Below are 19,866 nucleotides of genomic sequence, written 5' to 3'. Positions count from 1 at the left end.
AAGAGACCGGCACCAACCTACTCACTGTTACTGACGTGACATGGGGCCCATCGGCCTTCACCTCTCCGAGCCCTGGCTGTAGCTCCTCTGTGGCGGCGCCACTGACCAGTGCTGCGTGAGGCCCAAAACAAGGGAAGTGAAACCCGGCTGTGAAGTGGTTGCCCGTGACAACAGTCATTGTTAAAAGATCAGAAGTCATCGTTCAGCCATAACGCCCGATCGCCGCTATTGACCAATCGGATTCGAGTATTCCACAGAGCCACATAATAACAAACTATTATAGGCTTAATTGTCGCGCTTTAACGCTGTTGGACACCCCCTCCAGGCCTCCTTCCTGTCGGACCAGCCGGAGCCCTACCTGCCCTTCCTGTCACACTTCATCGAGACGCAGATGTTCGCCACCTTCATCGACAACAAGATCATGTCGCAGTGGGAGGAGAAGGAGCCGCTGCTGCGCGTCTTCGACGGCCGCATCGACAAGGCCCGCCTCTACAACGTGCGCGTGCCCAGCATGCGCTCGTCCAGCTACCAGCGCTGCACGCACCTCAAGGAGGCCGGTGTGTGTGTGTGTGTGTGTGTGTGTGTGTGTGTGTGTGTGTGTGTGTGTGTGTGTGTGTGTGTGTGTGTGTGTGTGTGTGTGTGTGTGTGTGTGTGTGTGTGTGTGTGTGTGTGTGTGTGTGTCTGTGAGATCTTCGATGTGAAATATGGGATTCTTTTTTTACACATACAAAAGTTATTTCATCATTCTCAATCAAACATCCATGCCGAGCTTCATAATACACACACACACACACTTTATTACTGTGTAATATTGATGCGGAATTGATTGTGCATTAGCGGTGAAACCATTGATCAAATAATAGAGTGGTCTTTGTTGTCTTACGTCTGTTAAAGTTCAATTTCGTAAACAACAGATGCCTCCGCTGCTTCTTCAATTTCACTTCCTGCGCGTGGCGGACCCCGCTGCCAGCGATAGGGACTGCATGTGGAGGGGCACATGAGTGACGCAAATACATTAAGTCTCTGTTTCTTACAAAGCACAAGATGTGGGATTTTTTTCAAACAAAAAGAAATCTTGCGGATTACCACTTTAACAATGAAAAACAACCACACACACATTAATATTATAAAATATTCATTAGTTGATGCCCTGCTCTGTATATATTGTATAAACACACCTAGTCTGTACTTTACACACACACACACACACACACACACACACACAGCATCCATCTCACTTTGTTTTCCTCTTGTCTCTCCCTTGCTGCGCTTCACTGTTTTCTGCCTTTCATTTCCTTTTGTTTTATCTCTGACACACACACACACACACACATATATATATACACACACACACACACACGGCCACACACACACACACACACAGCTCTGCGTTCCTGGTGCATTGTGGGTCTGTAGGACTGTGCTCAGCTCTTTTTTCTTTTTCCTCTAATTAGCGCCTGTTAAGCTCTTACTCGTTATCTGTCTAATTGCTGCTGAATGTGCACCAGGGAGAGGTGTGTGTGTGTGTGTGTGTGTGTGTGTGTGTGTGTGTGTGTGTGTGTGTGTGTGTGTGTGTGTGTGTGTGTGTGTGTGTGTGTGTGTGTGTGTGTGTGTGTGCGCGCTACGCCTGGTTATTCTTAATGGACCGCACAATGTAGATCCTTCATTTGGTGGTGCAGACTCATTGAGGGGTGATGGAGCATGGAGCCCTCCATCCTCCCATCCCTGAATTTATGCTTTACTCTTGATTTTTGCCGCCGTCCTGTATCTTAAAGTGGTAATCCATGAGATTATTTTTGTAAAAAAAAAAAAGAAATCCCATTGTCTTGTACTTTTTTTTTTTTGTTGTTTTTAAACTGGCTCTTGAAAAGAAGCAGCCATTCTGTGCGCTGATGTCACGCCTGTGCTCCTCTCTACGCTGTTTATGTTGTCGGTGGCGGGGTCCGCCTCTGACGGGGGTTACGGCATCGCCCTCGGCTTGTTTTGGAAAGGTTCTGATCCACGTCTCCCTTGTTTTCACGTCTGGTCGTCCTGTGTCCTGATAAGTGACGGTGCTGGCGGTCGGTCTGTCCTTCTGCCGGAGGACGTTCTCAGACTCTGGTTTCGGAACAATCGTCCGCATCGGCGGCGCTTTATGTTATCATGCTGCGTTTTGTAATAAACATCTTGAAGGCAATAATAATACATGGGGGGGCAGTGGATCAGGAGGCAGAGCGGGTCGTCTAGTAAGCGGAAGGTTTGCCGGCTCGATCCCCGGCTCCTCCTGGTAGCGTGCTGAAGCATCCTTGAGCAAGACGCTTTACCCCCCAACTGCTCCCCGGGCGCCTCTGCATGGCAGCCCACTGCCCCTAGATACGTCGGTTGCTAGGATGGGTAAATGCAGAGAAATTGCAAATTTCCCCGTTGTGGGACTAATAAAGGTATACAAAAAAAAAACGTTTTTGCTGCATTTTGGAATATGCAATTAAATATGTTGAGTGTCTGTGTGAGTATTAGTACTAAAGTGTGACACTTGAAGATAGCAATGGTATTTTAAAAATCGTGAAATTATTACATGTTGACCATTAAAAGTGGTCCACCCGTGATATATAACAACAACTGTGTCATGTAATAGGTTGTTAGAAAATCAGGCCAAATCCTGCACTGCCTTCAGGATGCTTCTTACAAAACGACTCTTTCCCTCCTCCGAGCTGTTTTCCGTGATGCGCTTTTGAACGCCTGGTTTGCCCGTCTTGACTCACGGCGCTGCGCTGGTTCTCTGCAGCCCAGGCCATCGAGCAGCGGCTGCTGAAGATCGACCACACGGCCATCCACCCCCACCTGCTGGACATGAAGATCGGGCAGGGGAGGTACGAGCAGGGCTTCTTCCCCAAGCTGCAGGCCCACGTGCTCAACGCCGGACCCACCAACAACAAGTCAGTCAAAGAACCGCCGCACAACTAGTCGGTCGAAAGACGGTTTTAGAACGGCCTGCGGCGACCAGGGCGGCCCCCTGGAGGCCGACGGGTCGAGTCGTCAGTCGCAAACCTGTCAGTCAGATCAAAATGCACCGTGATAACATTTCAATGGATATATATATGTGTATAAATATACTTACACAGCTCTCCGTGCGCCCCGATCACGGTGACCTGTTCCTCCAAATAAAACAACTACAACCAGCGTGTTTCAAACTAGTGTGCTTAAAAACAGCGTGTTTAAAACCCCCTCGTGCAAATCTCCATTCCGGTGAAGGAGAGAGAGGAGGGTTGTCTCTTCTGATGAAAGTGAAAACGCTTCTTAGAGGAATATCTTAATCCTGTTGCAGGTTACAAACGGGCTATAACACCAATACACAGAAAATCTATTTTCTTAATTTCTCCCACACCGTCAACAGTACTGGTAACATCGGAGTCTATCAACACTAAGGTCTTATAATTATTTTTATTTAGCCCCGGGGCCCCTTTAATACCAGGTCGGTACCCAACCCTATGTCCCGTTGCCCCGTTCAATTCATCAATTGAGAAATAGCATTATAATTGCACTGTAATAGTGCTTTCATAATGTAAAAGCGCTCCAATATGGTTGTCGTAGCCGTCACCCTGCCATAGCCCTGCCGTAGCCCTGTTGTAGCCCTGCCGTCACCCTGCCATAGCCCTGCCATAACCCTGTGAGGTCGTTGCTGTGCTCGGCAGGTGGGCGCACCGCACGGCGACGGCGCAGCGCAGGAAGGACCGGCACCGGCAGCAGACGGAGCACCTCACCCTGGACAACGACCTGAAAGAGGTGCAGACCCCACCCTCCCGCCGTCCCTGCTTTTCCTCCGCAGTCTACAGTCGTCTTTTTGCTTCTTTCTTCTTTTTGTCTTCTGTCACTTTACTGTTTTCTTGGTTTGGGTTTGTCTTTTTTCTGATCCTCGTCGTCTGCTTTTACGGTTTGTCCATCTTGTGTTCTCATGCGCATGCTGGTTTTTCCTCCTTTGTTCTTCTTCTTCTTTTGGTTCCTGCCTCTTTTTTTTTTTTTTTGTTTGTTTTTCGTTTTGTCTTCCCTCCTCTTCTTCCTGGTGGCCGGCCGGGCGGCCTGGGGCGCGGTGTGGGTCGTACCGCTCCTCAGCAGGTAGAGGGGTGTGTGGCCCTGCAGAACTCCATGGCGTTTTGGGAGTGGGACAATGGGTCCCCCCCGCCTCTCAAACCGCCCAAAAAGTCTGCCTCAGCATCATGCCTGGTATGTGGAGGAGGCCCCCCCCACCCCCACCCCCCACACCAAGCCTCCCACTCCCTCACGTTGCTCCCACGGAGAACCCCCCCCCCCCCTCCACCCGCTCACCCTCCAACCCCGTGTTGCCTTGAATCTTCCCCGAATTTTCGGGTTTTGGAAAATTCTGAGAATGTGGTGAGAAATCGACCTGTCCGTCAAGATGCAGCTTTTTATTTTTCCGCATTTTTGTTTTGTTAATTCCATTTGGGAAAAGCGAAAGAACGAACCCACGAGTCGGAGAAATGAGGTACGTTTGACAAGAAGAAATGGTACCGTGGTAACGATAATCTGAAGGTCCTCACCAAATCACTAGAACTTTCCAATACCTGCGAAACAACAACAAACAATATCAGAGATCTGTAGGTCCATGTGTCTATAAGCTCTATCATTTGAAAATAACACCTTCCAAGCTCATTTTTATTGAATTTTAATTTTTTTAATAATGCTTTGCTCACAGTTAAATATTTGACCCCCGTTTATTATTATTATAATTTTTTTTTTAACACGTGTTGAATTTTGAATAACCAATTTTAGGATTATATCCTGTGGAATCAAATCTTTAATCTGAGCAGAGAGAGACAAGAGGCTTTGGGAATCGAGCCGCGGCAGATCTGAATCAGATTAAACGCGTGGGCGCGGCTGATCGGATGATCCCAGGGGAACATTGGAGAAGATGGGGGTGGGGCGGGGTGGGGCGGGTGAAGAACCTCCCGTCTCCGTCCAGGCTGTCGAAGCAAATATTACACTTTAAAATAGTAGTTACTGGCTCCTTCTTGGTTTTGGTTTTGGGATTCATTGTGAAGCCGACTCTAACCCCCGCGGCCCTGTCTCCCCCAGAGGTACATGCAGGAGGCCAGGAGCCTGGGCCAGAACCTGCGGCAGCCCAAACTGTCCGACCTGTCCCCTGCCGTCATCGCCCAGACCAACTGGAAGTTTGTGGAGGGGCTCCTGAAGGAGTGCCGCCTCAAGGTGGGGGTCCCGGGGTTCCTAGGGGTCCTCAGGGGTACTCGCCGCCCCGGGGGCCCCAGGGGTACTACATGTAGCTGCAACCTCCCTGAGCGCTTCGCTGTTGAGAACCGTACCGCTCTGCTGCAGCTTCTCACTGTGCTCGGTGCTGGCGATTCACAGTCGAACGTTGAGGTTTATTTAGGTTGATATGAATTAAATAGCTTTATTTTTCTAGTTTATTGTTCATGGTTTGGTTTTATTGTTTAATGTTTATCATTAGCTTTTTTAATATATTTCCATTTTTTTTCTGTTCAGTGTTTGTTTTCAGGTACATATGTATCAGATTTATATGTATTAAGTTTGTTTTTACTGGTTTTTGTTAATTATTAGGTTCATTCAATATTTCCAAAATGTGCTATGTGCTAGTTATTGTATATTGCCAATGTTCCAGCTAATTCTAAGGGTGATTGCATATTGCCATGTCATTTCTAATCTTTTATATTTCTATTTAAAAACATTTTTTTGAGCTGATATTACACTGCAATTTTCATCAGGGGATGAATAAAAAATCGTATCGATCTATCTCTCTATCCATCCAGACGAAGCGCATGCTGGTGGAGAAGCTGGGCCGGGAGGCGGTGGAGCTGGGTCATGGGGAGGCGAGCATCACGGGCCTGGAGGAGAACACGCTGATCGCCAGCCTCTGCGACCTGCTGGAGAGGATCTGGAGCCACGGGCTGCAGGTCAAGCAGGTCAGCACCGCCTCACTATAGAAGCATCCATCCAAACAGCCATCTAGAGGTGCATCCATCCAAACAGCCATCTAGAGGTGCATCCATCCATACATCCATCTAGAGGTGCATCCATCCATACATCCATCTAGAGGTGCATCCATCCAAACAGCCATCTAGAGGTGCATCCATCCAAACAGCCATCTAGAGGTGCATCCATCCAAACAGCCATCTAGAGGTGCATCCATCCAAACAGCCATCTAGAGGTGCATCCATCCATACATCCATCTAGAGGTGCATCCATCCATACATCCATCTAGAGGTGCATCCATCCAAACAGCCATCTAGAGGTGCATCCATCCAAACAGCCATCTAGAGGTGCATCCATCCATACATCCATCTAGAGTTGCATCCATTCATCCATAGATACACCAACCATACATCCCTCCATAGATGCATCCATTCGTAAATCCATTCATAGATGCATCCATCATCCATACAGTACATACATCCATCTATAGGTGCATCAATCTATAGATGCATCCATCCATACATTCGTGCATCCCGATATATATACATACACACACACACACACACACACACACACACACACACACACACACACACACACACACACACACACACACACACAGGACAGGCCACTTTTCAACCCAGGCCTTGTAATAACCTGATAATGTAGATTCCCATCATGTTCTAACTGTTGATAGCGACACCCTCACTGAACCCCGTGTTGTTGAAACTTACCACTCTGCCGCAGCTTTGTTAGACAAGTTTTTTTGGGGAGTGAATAATGGCAAACATGTCCTTTAAAAGCATGTCAATAACACACATTTCAACATACACATTAAACCTACACACCGATACGGTTTATACACAACACACATGCACAGTTAACACCGTAGTCCACGTTCCTTCAACCCTCAGGGGAAGTCGGCTCTGTGGTCCCACCTGCTGCACTACCAGGCCAGAGAGGAGAAGGTGGAGCAGCAGAAGGCAGAGTCCCCAGGTAACACACACACACACACACACACACACACACACACACACACACACACACACACACACACACACACACACACACACTTTTTTGTCCATATTCTCCAATCATGAAAATATGAAGATTGATGGATGGAGGTAGAGGGGTAGCGATGGATAGAATTGGCAATATACAAAAAATAACAAAAGATCAGGAACATAAAGAACCCCCCCCCCAAGAAAAAAGGAAAAATGTCAATATACAATAAACCGTAATAACAAAACGAAAAGATAAAAAATTGTAGTAATTTTTATAATTCTATTAGTCATGACATCACATAACTATTTACCCATCCGCTTGGGGGAGTGATTATCAAGTGGGTTGCCAGTTGCGTCCGCCGAGTTTTGTTGAAGGCAATGTTCTGGAGCAAGCCATTGCAGTTTGCAAACCTGGCAACCCCCAACTCTCTTCTTGGGGGTCGCCAGGTTTGCAGAGATTCACAGCTTATATTGATGATTTTATGTTCGTGCAGCACTGATATTAAGAAGAATAAAACCTCCCCCCAAACTGGAATACACCTTTTATTTATTCCTCAAAGTTTCTCCCCCTCTCTCTCTCTCTCTCCCTGTCACTCTCTCGCTGCTTACGCCCTTTGTCCCCAGTGTCGAACGGTCCTGAGAGGAGGAAGTCGGAGTCGGCGATAGGAATGCCGGGTCTGCGCGTGTCTGTCCTGCAGGACATGAGGTGCGTATTACCCACAATGCCTTGGGGCGAGCTCAGAAGGTCGTCGGTTCAAATCTGTCGGGGAGTAAGGGGTGGTTCTGAGAGAGATCCACGCCCATCCATTATTTTGCTATTCTAACACAGTGAATTAATTCCCACGCACTTTTCCTGTCACTGGTCTCTTCTCTTTATCTCTTGTTTCATTTTCTCCCTTTATCTCTCTCTCATTTGTGGTGAAATATGCATTTATGTACTGACTGATTTATCTACCCCATCTCTCTCCTTTTTCATGTAAATGTATGTTAATATAAATGTTAGTGATGTGAATACCAAAATATTTGTTTCTGTAAACATGCAAAACAAATCGAGTGTTTTTTTTTAATTATTCCACCCACCTTCCTCCCTCCCTCCCTCCCTCCTCCCCCTCTCAGGCACATTCAGAGCATGTCGGAGATCAAGACGGAGGTGGGGCGAGCGAGGGCGTGGATCCGTCTCTCTCTGGAGAAGAAGCTTCTGTCGCAGCATCTCAAGCAGCTGCTGTCCCGACAGGCCCTGACCAAGTGAGAGAGAGAGACACACACACACACACACACACACACACACACACACACACACACACACACGCGCAATCATCATCCCACTTGTGTAGTTCTCTAGGTAATCCAGTTAATATCTAATTTCGTTTCCTTTGAGTAGAGATAGGGTTGTGGCGACGCTGACAAGCCATTTAATGTACTGTGGTTGATTGGACTTTTCTGTTTAGGGAAAAAAATCATTAAAATATTTATATATAACATGTTTTAATGTTATTTGGATCTAAAAATAAATTCTGTTATCTTCTTAATTTCTCAATTTTCCATTAGTACATATTTGATCATAGATAGATGGATAGATATATATAGATGAATATATAGATAGATAGAGAATACAAAAAATAAAATACAATAAGAATAAACTTCTCGATGAGCACAAAAAGTAGGGAATTGTGCATATCGTATATGTGAACTTTTTATATTCTTTCTGCATTTTAAGACTTATAAAACTACAAACTATTTTGCTTGAATACTTTTAAAGAATATTTGATATTATATTTGTATTTTTTCTGCCAACTGTCTTTTTATGACGCACTTTGTAGTAGTGTGTTTTCAAAAGTGCTGTATAAAATTTTACTAACTTGCTTATTTACTTACTAAATTGGAAATGTATCTGTATGTTGAGTATATTCAGTATATTGAATATATTCGGTATATTCAGTATATTTAGTATATTCAATATATTCAGTATATTTAATATATTTAATATATTTAATATATTCATTGTATTCAGTATATTTAATAGTCAGTATATTTAATGTATTCAGTATATTCCGTATATTTAATATATTCAGGATATTCAGTATATTTAATATATTCAGTATATTTAATATATTCAGGATATTTAATATATTCAGTATATTTAATATATTCATTGTATTCAGTATATTTAATATAGTCAGTATATTCAGGATATTTAATGTATTCAGTATATTCAGTATATATAATATATTCAGTATATTTAATGTATTCACTATATTCAGTATATTTAATATATTCAGGATATTCAATGTATTCAGTATATTCAGTATATTTAATGTATTCAGTATATTTAATATAATCAGTATATTTAATATATTCAGTATATTTAATGTATTCAGGATATTAAATGTATTCAGTATATTCAGTATATATATTCAGTATATTTAATGTATTCAGTATATTCAGTATATTCAGTATATTCCAGAGCTTAGTTGGGGATATTAGCCTTGGGAAGGGGCAGCTTCCTCTCTCTGTGCTGCTCTGACCGCTCTTGCCTGCGGGTGGCGCTGTTTCCCCCGCAGGAAGCTGTACAAGCGCTACGCCTTCCTGCGCTGCGAGGAGGAGAAGGAGCAGTTCCTCTTCCACCTGCTGTCGCTCAACGCCGTCGACTACTTCTGCTTCACCAGCGTCTTCACCACCATAAGTGAGTTTTTTTGCCGATTCCGCCGCAACTCGACCGGGAAGCGACGCGTGAAAGTTTACAAGTCGGGACGTTTGGAGGGGGGGGGGGGGGGGGGGGGGAACGTCGCTAAATCATTAAACATTAAATATGTCTTTAATGTGCATTCTCTAATGGTGCGTCGTCGTGTAAACAAATGAATGGTAAAGTTTTACCTATTAATCATTTCCCTGTGGACCCTCTGGAACCTCTTGAAGGACCCCAGGGGGTCCCAAGACCCCATGTTGAAAATCCCTGCCTTGGACTGCTGTGTAAACATATCACGGAAGTTGATACGAGCGTATTAGTTTTCAAAACATGTCATGTGTCAATATGTTGTATTGTTGAGTGACGAGCAGTGTAGCCAGCAGAGCCGTGCGCTCCGGCCGCTCGTGTCCTCGTATCCTAAAATAATAGCGTCCGGCTCAACGTCGTCCTCCACGTCACGTCCGTTCGCCCAGTCATCCTGTTTGTTACCGTTTGTCCCCGCAGTGATCCCGTACCGCGCCGTCATCATCCCCATCAAGAAGCTGAGCAACGCCATGACCACCTCCAACCCCTGGGTGTGCGTGGCGGGCGAGCTGGGCGACTCGGGCGTCATGCAGATCCCCAAAAACGTCCTGGAGATGTCCTTCGACGTGAGTCTCGCCTCCGCCTAACTTACTTTGCGACGCGTGTGTGTGCGCGTGTAATATATATACCGGTTTTTCCATTGACTTCCATGTCGTCTAAGGTTTTCCGGAGCAGCACCTAAAGAAATGTTAAAAATGTAAACATACTGTATCGAGAGGTGATTTGTCCGAAGAACCTGACTCCTCAGACTCCTCAAAAAAAAAGTAAAACACTGAGCTCAGTGAGACGTGCGCGGCTCACCGCCTTTCAAAGCGAAGGCTGCAGTCCGGCTCCCACCGCAACACCCAACCACCGCGGTCGCCTTGTGGTCCCCCTGTGCACCCGTGTCTTGTCGTCCATCTTTAACCTCCGTCCTAACGAGTGTCTTCATCTCCCCCAGTCTGCGTTCAGGCCTCACACCCACATCTCCGCCATGTTCAAGGTTAGAGATACAATCTCCCCCAAAATCCCCCCCCCCCCCCGTTACTAACTCTCCACCGGTCTCCCCCGCTCACCTCCGTCAGCTCTGGAGACAACTTCATCCAGCTCTTCTTCCAACACTGTCCAGTTCACTTAACTCCACCTGTATAACTCCACCTGTAACTCCATCTTCCTCCAGTCCTCTGTTCTCTTGTTGGCTCTACGCCTCCACCAGGCTGGGGCTGGGGGTCGGGTGTCGGGTGGGGTCTCCCTATTCAATTCAATATCCATTCAATATGATATTTTGATGAAATCATGATTCCATTTGATTTTGATACAATATTTTCACACACAGGCTCACGATTCGATTCATTATCATTTAATCTGATATTTTGACGTTCGGCCTCAAGATTTGATTTGATGTCAATTCTATGGGATATTTTGACGCAAAGGGTCGCGATTCGACGTGATTTCGATCCGATATCTTGATACCAAGGCTCACGATTCAACTCAATATTGTTTTAATCTGATATTTTGATACAAAAGCTCACGCCCGCGATTTGATTCAGTGTGGACATGTTGACGTTTTATGCACAACTTTCCGCTGGAAAAGGGTTACAACCCACACAAACTATCCATATTACAATGGAATTGAATTGATTCTCGGGATAATCCTTCCTTCTTTTAACCCAGCCCTACTAGTAGTGGTGCGGTGTGTGAAGGAGGCGTCAGAGCCTTTCTCTGCTGTTGTTACCTGTTTAAAATATTCATGGTGTGTTACACACATTATATAGTGTCTATAGTATGTAAATTATATAGTGTACACGTTAGCTGATAGTGTATCATATGCTTTGATAGAAATACACTTCTTTTAAATAATTTGATTCTAATACTTTGTCGTGTGTGTGTGCGTGCGCGTGCACAGTGTCAGAACCTGGGCAAGCTCACCACCGTCCAGCTGGGTCACGATAACTCGGGGCTGCTGGCCAAGTGGTTGGTGGACTGCGTGATGGTGCGCAACGAGATCACAGGACACACCTACAAGTATGCACCGCCTTCCTGTCCTCCTTTTATTAAAAGAACACACACACGATGGATGGATGGATGGAGAGGTGGGTGGATGAATGGATGATGGATGGAGAGGTGGTTGGATGGATGGAGAGGTGGTTGGATGGATGGATGGATGGATGGAGAGGTGGTTGGATGGATGGATGGAGAGGTGGGTGGATGAATGGATGATGGATGGAGAGGTGGTTGGATGGATGGAGAGGTGGTTGGATGGATGGATGGATGGATGGAGAGGTGGTTGGATGGATGGATGGAGAGGTGGTTGGATGGATGGATGGATGGATAGGTGGATGGATGGAGAGGTGGTTGGATGGATGGAGAGGTGGTTGGATGGATGGATGGATGGAGAGGTGGTTGGATGGATGGATGGATGGAGAGGTGGTTGGATGGATGGAGAGGTGGTTGGATGGATGGATGGATGGAGAGGTGGTTGGATGGATGGATGGATGGATGGATGGAGAGGTGGATGGATGGATGGATGGATGGATGGAGAGGTGGTTGGATGGATGGATGGATGGATGGATGGATGGAGAGGTGGTTAGATGGATGGATGGATGGATGGATGGAGAGGTGGTTGGATGGATGGATGGATATAGCGCAATAGGAGAGAGACAGAGATCAGAGAGAAAAGGAGAAAAAGGACTTTTGGATGGATGGAGGGATGTAGAGGTGGAGAGGTGGGTGGATGGATGGATGGAGGGATGGGTAGACAGTTGAGTCATCCCTGGAGAGAAAGTGTGGCGTTGGAGCAGCACGCGTCTAAAAGTGGGCAACAATAATAAAGTGATAAGAATAGAAAATGACAATATGCAATAAACTTAAGAATCAGCCGAAATATTGTTAATGTTATATACACTGGGAGGATAGTATATTTATATATATATATATATATATATATACAGTATATACATATAAAAATAAACTAAAACAAGGGAGAGAGAGACAGACTGGGAGGAGGGAAACTGTGCAGCAAACAAAGTTTTTCGTGGAAAGATGATGTATTTCTTAACACTTTGTAAAGTGACACATTACCTTTCAAATTGACATGAAACTCAATGAGATTCAATTTAGCGGTTAACACTTCCTGTCCATTCGGGGACACCGTCCCTCACGGGGTGCGGGCGGGGTCGGGGTAGTGGCTGCAGTTCCCACAGCCTCCATTGTTACTGATCGGCCCTATTTTTATTTTAATTTATTTTTGAATCTCACTCCCCTCCTCTCCCTCCTCCCTCCTCCAGGTTTCCGTGTGGCCGCTGGCTGGGTCGGGGGGTGGACGACGGCAGCCTGGAGCGGGTCCTGATCGGGGAGCTGCTGGCGCCCAGCGGGGAGGAGGACTCTGGGAAGGGGTGCCGCACGCCGGAGCTGCAGCGCTCGCCCTGCCAGAGCCGACGCATCAGCATCACCACCGCGGGCGGCCGCGGACACAGTCAGTATCCCATGACCCACAATCCCTAGCGGGCGGGGCGCTAAGGGGGGGAAAAACCTTGAGAGTGCGCGAAGAAGTACAAAAAAAACCCCCAAACAAACAGTTTTTACTCCTTTTGCACAATCGACCGTCCATCGAGTGGTTCAGGGCCATATATCGTTTTAATATCGGTCCCACTGGATATCGTCTGGGACTTTGGTTTTTGTAATATTGCGACATAGTGAAAGTATGTCTTTGAGGAGCATTGCAGAAAAGTAATCCAGTTTTTTTTAAACCTCTTATCCTCCACATCCACGTTATTGATGATTGATTGTCGGGTGTGACTCGTGCGTAAACGTCTCATCAACGCACCGAGTCCCGCCCTCAAATATCGCGTAAGGTATCCGAATCGAGGCAGGCGTCAGAAGATCTCGTGATTCTTTGACCAATTTTGTCGATATGGCCCAGCCCGGTTATGACCTCATGCAGACGTCGTATTAAGCTTTGTGACCCTGAGGGACGTTCTCCCGCATTGTTCCACAGAACCCACTTCGGCCCAAATCCAGGAGAGCGCCAGCGAGGCCGTCAACAACATCATCAAACACTTCCACAAGCCTGAGAAAGAGGTGTGTGTGTGTGTGTGTGTGTGTGTGTGTGTGTGTGTGTGTGTGTGTGTGTGTGTGTGTGTGTGTGTGTGTGTGTGTGTGTGTGTGTGTGTGTGTGTGTGTGTGTGTGTGTGTGTGTGTGTGTGTGTGTGTGTGTGTCATTGATCTTACCAAGTGTATTTTCTAAACTCTGCAGTCACTTCACTTCGCTGGCTCACTGGTTGTTTTAGAGGCTTGAGTTACAGTCACGGTTCAAAAGCTTCCTCTAAATGACCCCAGTCCATCTGATGCAGGGAGGGAGGGATGTGCAGAGCGCCAAGGACGGCCATTAAAACTGGAATGCAGTGGTGTGAAAGTCCCTCTGTCTGTCCTGCTCATCCCTCCTTCCGCTCCCTCCTCCTGCAGAGAGGCAGCCTGACCATCCTGCTGTGTGGGGACAGTGGTCTGGTCGCAGCCCTGGAGCTCCTGTTCCATCACGGCTTCAAGTCGGCCCGGATCTTCCAGAAGGCCGTGTTCGTCTGGGACTTTGTCGGTCAGTACCCCCCCCCGCTGGTCAAAAGGAGAAATGACATCATAAATGATAGAATAAGTGAAACCAGTTCTTTCATTAAAATGAATAAATGAATAAACAGTCAGTCAGCTGAAGGGACAGAATTTCTGAAACTGAAATGTACGTCGTTTATTTGTGCTGTCGAAGAAGCGCCTGAAAGCAAGTGCTCTGGCCGCCCCTGCGCCGTAACCCTCCGTCACTGTCCTCCCATGTCCCCGTCCCGCTCCAGAGAAGGCCGTGGCCTACATGGAGCTCGGGGAGCACGCCGAGCCGCCGGCGGCGGCCAGCTGTCAGTCGCTGTGTCGCTACACCAGCGCCATCACCTCCACCCCGAGGAGCATCGGCAAGGACGGGAAGTTCCAGCTCCTGGTGTGCCTCGGTGCAAGGTAGACTGCCGCTCTCAGCGCTACGCCGTGTACGGCCGGCCGGTCGTGATCGCAAAATCAGGTCTTGTATCGCTCTCAAGGGAGTTGTTTACCTGATAATGACCGGCTGGGTGTGCTACTTCTTTTTAATGTATTATTTATAATTTGTCAATATACTTATTTTGGTAATTTCACTGTAATTTTCTGTACTCAGTTGGGTTTTAAATTACGTTGTTATTGTTATTTTTCTAACTTTACAAATTAATTAATTTTTTATTTTAATTATTCTATTTTGTTTTACACAATTCTCTTTTATTTGTGTCTTAAATCTGCGAATCGCTTTGTAACCTCTGTTTTGATAAGTGCTAAGTGATAATAATGATCATACTAAAAATCATAATAATACATAGGGCTGGGGGATGAAACGATCTTGATCATTTTCACGATAAAATCTTCCACGATAAGGACGATCAGTTTATGAGATTTATTTTTGATACAGTTCGATAGAGAATTTGTTTTTCTCTACCTGCGAAGAATCCGCGAATTTCAGTGACGTCCGGTCGGAGAAAGTCCCTCGGTCGGCTCCACGTCCCCGCATAGAATCACAGAGCGCAGATTCTGGAGCTTCCGACTGTTCATAAGACAATTATGATTATAATATATATTTATATTATTTATTTTAATTTTATTTTTTATTATCATTATTATAAAAAATATATATATTTCTCTTTTTTGTTTACATTTTTTTTATATCGTGTTAAATGTAAGGGCATGAGAATACACTTAAAACTGTAAATTGTTATGTATTATTATATTGTATAACTGTATTATTCAATATATATCGTTATCCAATATTTAAAAAAAAAAAACATTGTGATAACATTTTTGGCCATATCGTTTAGCCCTAATAATACATATTTAATGTAATAAATACTAATAATAATAATTAATATTAATATAACCAATGACAATACATCAAATATAATCAACTATGATTAATAAAATAATCGTATTGTAACATCATCACCAACGTTGCGTTGTATCTTGTGTTTCCCAGAGACCGCCTCCTGCCCCAGTGGCTCCCCCTGCTGGCCGACTGCCCCGTCCTCCTCCGGATGTACGAGGATTGGGCGCTGCTCCGGGACCGCGCCGCCGTCAACACCCTCATCGGCCTCCTGGAGGCGCTGCACGACTTCCCCATCACCCTGGACACCTCGCTGGTCAAGGGCGTTGACCTTTAACCCCTGCACCCTCCCCCCACCCCCCCCCTTCCGAACTTCCAGTTTCTCCGATTGGTTCCGGGATCAGACACGCGACGAGCGCGTGTGAAGCCGCTCGGCGACCACGGCGCCCGCACCGTTCACTCGCTCGCCGACGAGTCTGGATGGATGCAGTATTATTACTCTTTCCTTTTTAAACTCCTGCCGTCGATCGCTCGACAGCGGACGTTTCCCCGTAGCTGGCCCTTCCCCCGCCATCCCCAGGTTAGCATTAGCAGTTAGCGTGCATGCCTATGGGCCGAAAAGGAAAAGAGCCCAGCGCAGGTGATGGAGACGGGTGGAGCCCGCTGGCCTTTCTGTATTTAAACGTCAAGTACAACGTGAGGACGATGGAGATACTGGACACTGGAGCCATGGACGGATGCTTGTCTTTAAGTGACTGGCGCCCTCTGCTGGATGTTTTTATTCTGCTATAAACTGCTGCGTCTGATTGGATGGACTTGTGTGTGTGTGTGTGTGTGTGTGTGTGTGTGTGTGTGTGTGTGTGTGTGTGTGTGTGTGTGTGTGTGCGAATTGCAAGACGGTTGTATGAGAGAAAGCCCCTTGTTTGTTTATGTCATTTTTGTTTTCTTTCCATTTTCCCAGGATTGCATATATTCTGGGCATCTACTGATTTCTGTTTTTCGACTGCACAAACCTGTAAATGCAGCTGTGTGTGTGTGTGTGTGCGCGCGCGCCTGCGTGCGTCAAATGTTTTCTAACGGTTTGCCAACGTTGACTTCTCAGTGCAAGCACTGGAATATAAAGTGGGACGGGACGGGAACTTAAAAAGTGAATGAAAGTGACGATCTCAGTCAGTCAGTCCAGTAATAAACACGGTGTATGTTTATTTTTTTAATTTCCATGACTTGTTTTGGTCATGATTGTTGGTTTTTGTGTAAGGGATTTCATCTCTCTCTCTCTCTCTCTCTCTCTCTCTTAAAGCCGGACCGAAATTGAAACGGCGATATTTCACTACCGTCACTTTTAACTTTACCCATCATGCGTTTTGATCTGTCTGTCGTTATTATTATTTTTTTAACTGATTTATGAAGGGTAGAAATTCAAATTCAAATTTTATTTTTCAGCGCGCCCCTGGTCGCTGCGAACGACGATCCGTGTTTCTTTTTGGTTCTGATTCTCGCGCCGCCGTCAGACCATCACGCGATCGTCATTTACATACGCACAGCCAATCAGATCACAGCATCACACTGGTAAGCCGCGCCCACTTTGGGTTTCCACTTTTAAAACGTGCTCTCATTTTGCCAACCCTTATTTGTTTTTGTTTCTTCGGCATACAATTGGGGAAACTAAGAATACATTTTAAGTAATACTTATTATTTATTATAATTAATATTTTCAAGTGGAACCAATGATTCTGATCTAAGTGTTCTACAGTGTATAGCAAACATAATAATAGTCATTTTATCAAAATAAAAAAAAAGAGGATAGTTAAAAGTCTGATTTATTATGCCTGATTTATGATTTTGGTCCGTCTTTAAGAGTTCAATTTCAAGGAATTGTTTGGAAATGCACCTTTTTGCCACCGGTTCACTATGTTTCTGTGTGTGTTTATTATTATTTTTTATTTGCACAGTGAACACATTACCCCCTTCCCAAATCTGAGTGCTCTGCTGTAACACCCTCGAGTGTGAAAAGTGAGAAGTAATCCCTTAAAAAATGGAAGAATTAAAGATGTGAAATTTGAAAAGTGTAAATAATCGACTTCATAGTGCATGTGTTCCTAAAGCAGATTCCCATCCCAACTGAAGCTTTAGCGCCAACGTCCAGACCAACGGGGGAGGGAATGAGGGGGAAAAGAAGAACACGCTGGACATCTCCCCGGTTCTTTCACGCCGGTCGCACGCGGCGTCAACGTGCGTCCGGGGCGATCCCATCACAAGTGGACAGCGACGTACGGGTGTGAAAGCACCCAGGACGCATTGAGATCCCATCGCCCAGACCACATCGGGAGGTGGCCTGGGCCGCATACGGCCACATTGTTTTCGCAGTGTGTACGCGAATGTGCCCTGGGCCACGTTGAAGGATCCCCGTTGCAGAAGTGCAGGATTTATTATTTACAAGTAAAGTGTTCACACGAAAACATCCAGTTTTTACCGAACTGAGTCCCATAGCAAGGGGGAGACGTGCTTGATGCGGCACGGGACACGGTTTTTGTTTTGGTCTTTCCGTTACGCAGTGATCGGGACAGTCCATTTACTCAGTTGTGTTTAAAAAAATATATTAAAATGTTCCATACGAGTAGGAAACAAACGGGGAAAAAAAATACATCTAAAATAAAAAAGACTGTTTTTATTTGTTTTGGCCGGAGACATGGGAACTGAAACAGTGGACCGGAGATCGCTCCCCCTCAATTAAGCAGTGATTGGGACAGTCCCTTAACACAGTTATTAAAAAAAAAAAAATGGTTTCATACAAGTAGGAAATAAATGAAAAAAAAAATTACATGTGAAATAAAAACACTGTTTTTATTTGTTTTGGCCGGACACACGGGAACGGCAACAGTGGACGGTGGACCAGAGATTGCTCCCTCTCCATTACGCAGTGATCAGCCCAGTCCCTTAACTCAGTGGTGTCAAAAAAAAGTTTCATACAAGTAGGAAACAAATGGGGGGAAAAAAAAAAAAAAAAGATATATAAACACTGTTTTTATTTGTTTTGGCCGGAGACACTGGAACCGCAACAGTGGACGTTGGACCAGAGATCGCTCCCTCTCCATTAAGCATTGATCGGCATAGTCCCTTTACTCGGCGGTGTTTACAATTTTTTTGTAGGAAACAAAACAAAAATAAAGACCTCTGTCCACACCTCTGTCTAGCCAGTGCAGTGGACCCCTCTCCACTGTCCTCAGTGCACCGCCGTCCAGAGGAGGAAAAAAAACTCCACCCTAATTCTGAGTTATGTTCGTGTTTTCAATTGTCCAAAGGGAAAGTCAGGAAAGTAAATAAACGTGCTCAGCCTGAAGCCTGCGCTGCGTACAGCACACACGGCACCAACATTTTAGTCTATTGTTTTGATTTTGCCCGTCGCGCCAAGGTCCCGGCATCTGGTCGTCGCCAGCGGAGACGGTGCACGATAAGAGGACGTGCGTGAAACCTCGATCCATTTTTAAGGAGATTCAAAGGCCAGGGAGAAGTGGAGGCTTTCAGTCTGGATTTAAACGTGTCCGAAGACGCCGCAGAACTCACCGGGAAGGGCGGCCTATTCCACAGCTTCGGGGGCAGCAGCGGGGGAAAGGGCGCCGTCGACCGGGTGGGCGGGGGCAGTAAGAAGCGAGATGCAAGGCGGTGCCAGTCCGTTCGGCGCTTCCAAAACAAATAATGAAACTTTAAAATGGCCGGAGCGGAGGTGGGGGCGATGTGGTCCCGCCGACGGGTGTCGGTCACGAGTCTAGCGGCGGCGTTCTGGGCGAGCTGCAGACGGGAGAGGGAGGAGCTGGCCACGCCGGTCGGTGTACAGTGAGTAAGAGTGGTGCAACCGGGATGAGATGGGAGCAGGAAGTGAGATCCCATCACAAGTGGTTACCGAGACGCACTGGAATGCCGGGTGTGAACGGACGGACTTAGAGCTGTCCACTTGGGATCGGATCACCCGAGACGCATGTTAATGCCGGGCGTAAATAGATGGAATTAGAGCTGTCCACTTCTGATCGGATCACCTGAGACGCATGTTGGTGCCGGGCGTAAACAGACAGACTTAGAGCTGTCCACTTTGGAATGGATCACTCAAGACGCATGTTAAGGCCGGGTGTAAATAGACTGAACTAGAGCTGTCCACATGGGATCGGATCACCCAAGACGTATGTTAGTGCCGGGTGTAAACAGACAGACTTAGAGCTGTCCACTTGGGATCGGATCACCCGAGACGCATGTTAATGCCGGGTGCAAATAGACAGACTTAGAGCTGTCCACTTGGG

The 19,866-nt window shown here is 46.1% G+C and overlaps 1 protein-coding gene across 3 annotated transcripts in view; it reads left to right on the top strand.

Annotated features, from left to right (window-relative positions):
• The window catches only part of dennd5b (DENN/MADD domain containing 5B), a gene marked incomplete at its 5' end in the record, with an annotated part of 70,987 nt that extends 53,148 nt beyond the window's left edge, over positions 1–17,839 (top strand). Inside the window, 17 exons of one of the 3 annotated variants that reach the window (XR_013844701.1) lie at positions 326–557; positions 2,765–2,915; positions 3,672–3,762; positions 5,071–5,202; positions 5,781–5,933; positions 6,858–6,939; positions 7,572–7,653; positions 8,064–8,192; positions 9,509–9,630; positions 10,138–10,283; positions 10,658–10,699; positions 11,603–11,721; positions 12,984–13,171; positions 13,694–13,776; positions 14,161–14,287; positions 14,535–14,752; positions 15,728–15,781. Coding sequence is in view for 2 of the 3 variants with exons in the window: in XM_080022446.1 (XP_079878572.1) it covers positions 326–557; positions 2,765–2,915; positions 3,672–3,762; positions 5,071–5,202; positions 5,781–5,933; positions 6,858–6,939; positions 7,572–7,653; positions 8,064–8,192; positions 9,509–9,630; positions 10,138–10,283; positions 10,658–10,699; positions 11,603–11,721; positions 12,984–13,171; positions 13,694–13,776; positions 14,161–14,287; positions 14,535–14,691; positions 15,728–15,911 (2,220 nt within the window). Of the gene's footprint in view, positions 1–325; positions 558–2,764; positions 2,916–3,671; positions 3,763–5,070; positions 5,203–5,780; positions 5,934–6,857; positions 6,940–7,571; positions 7,654–8,063; positions 8,193–9,508; positions 9,631–10,137; positions 10,284–10,657; positions 10,700–11,602; positions 11,722–12,983; positions 13,172–13,693; positions 13,777–14,160; positions 14,288–14,534; positions 14,753–15,727 lie in introns of all 3 variants that reach the window. The other 2 variants (XM_080022446.1, XM_080022447.1) reach the window with 2 other exon arrangements.
• Between the last annotated feature and the right edge of the window lie 2,027 nt (positions 17,840–19,866).

The sequence above is a fragment of the Zeus faber genome, assembly GCF_960531495.2.
Source record: "Zeus faber genome assembly, chromosome: 21".
NCBI lineage: Eukaryota > Metazoa > Chordata > Actinopteri > Zeiformes > Zeidae > Zeus > Zeus faber.
This window is presented reverse-complemented; position numbering and strand designations above follow the sequence as displayed.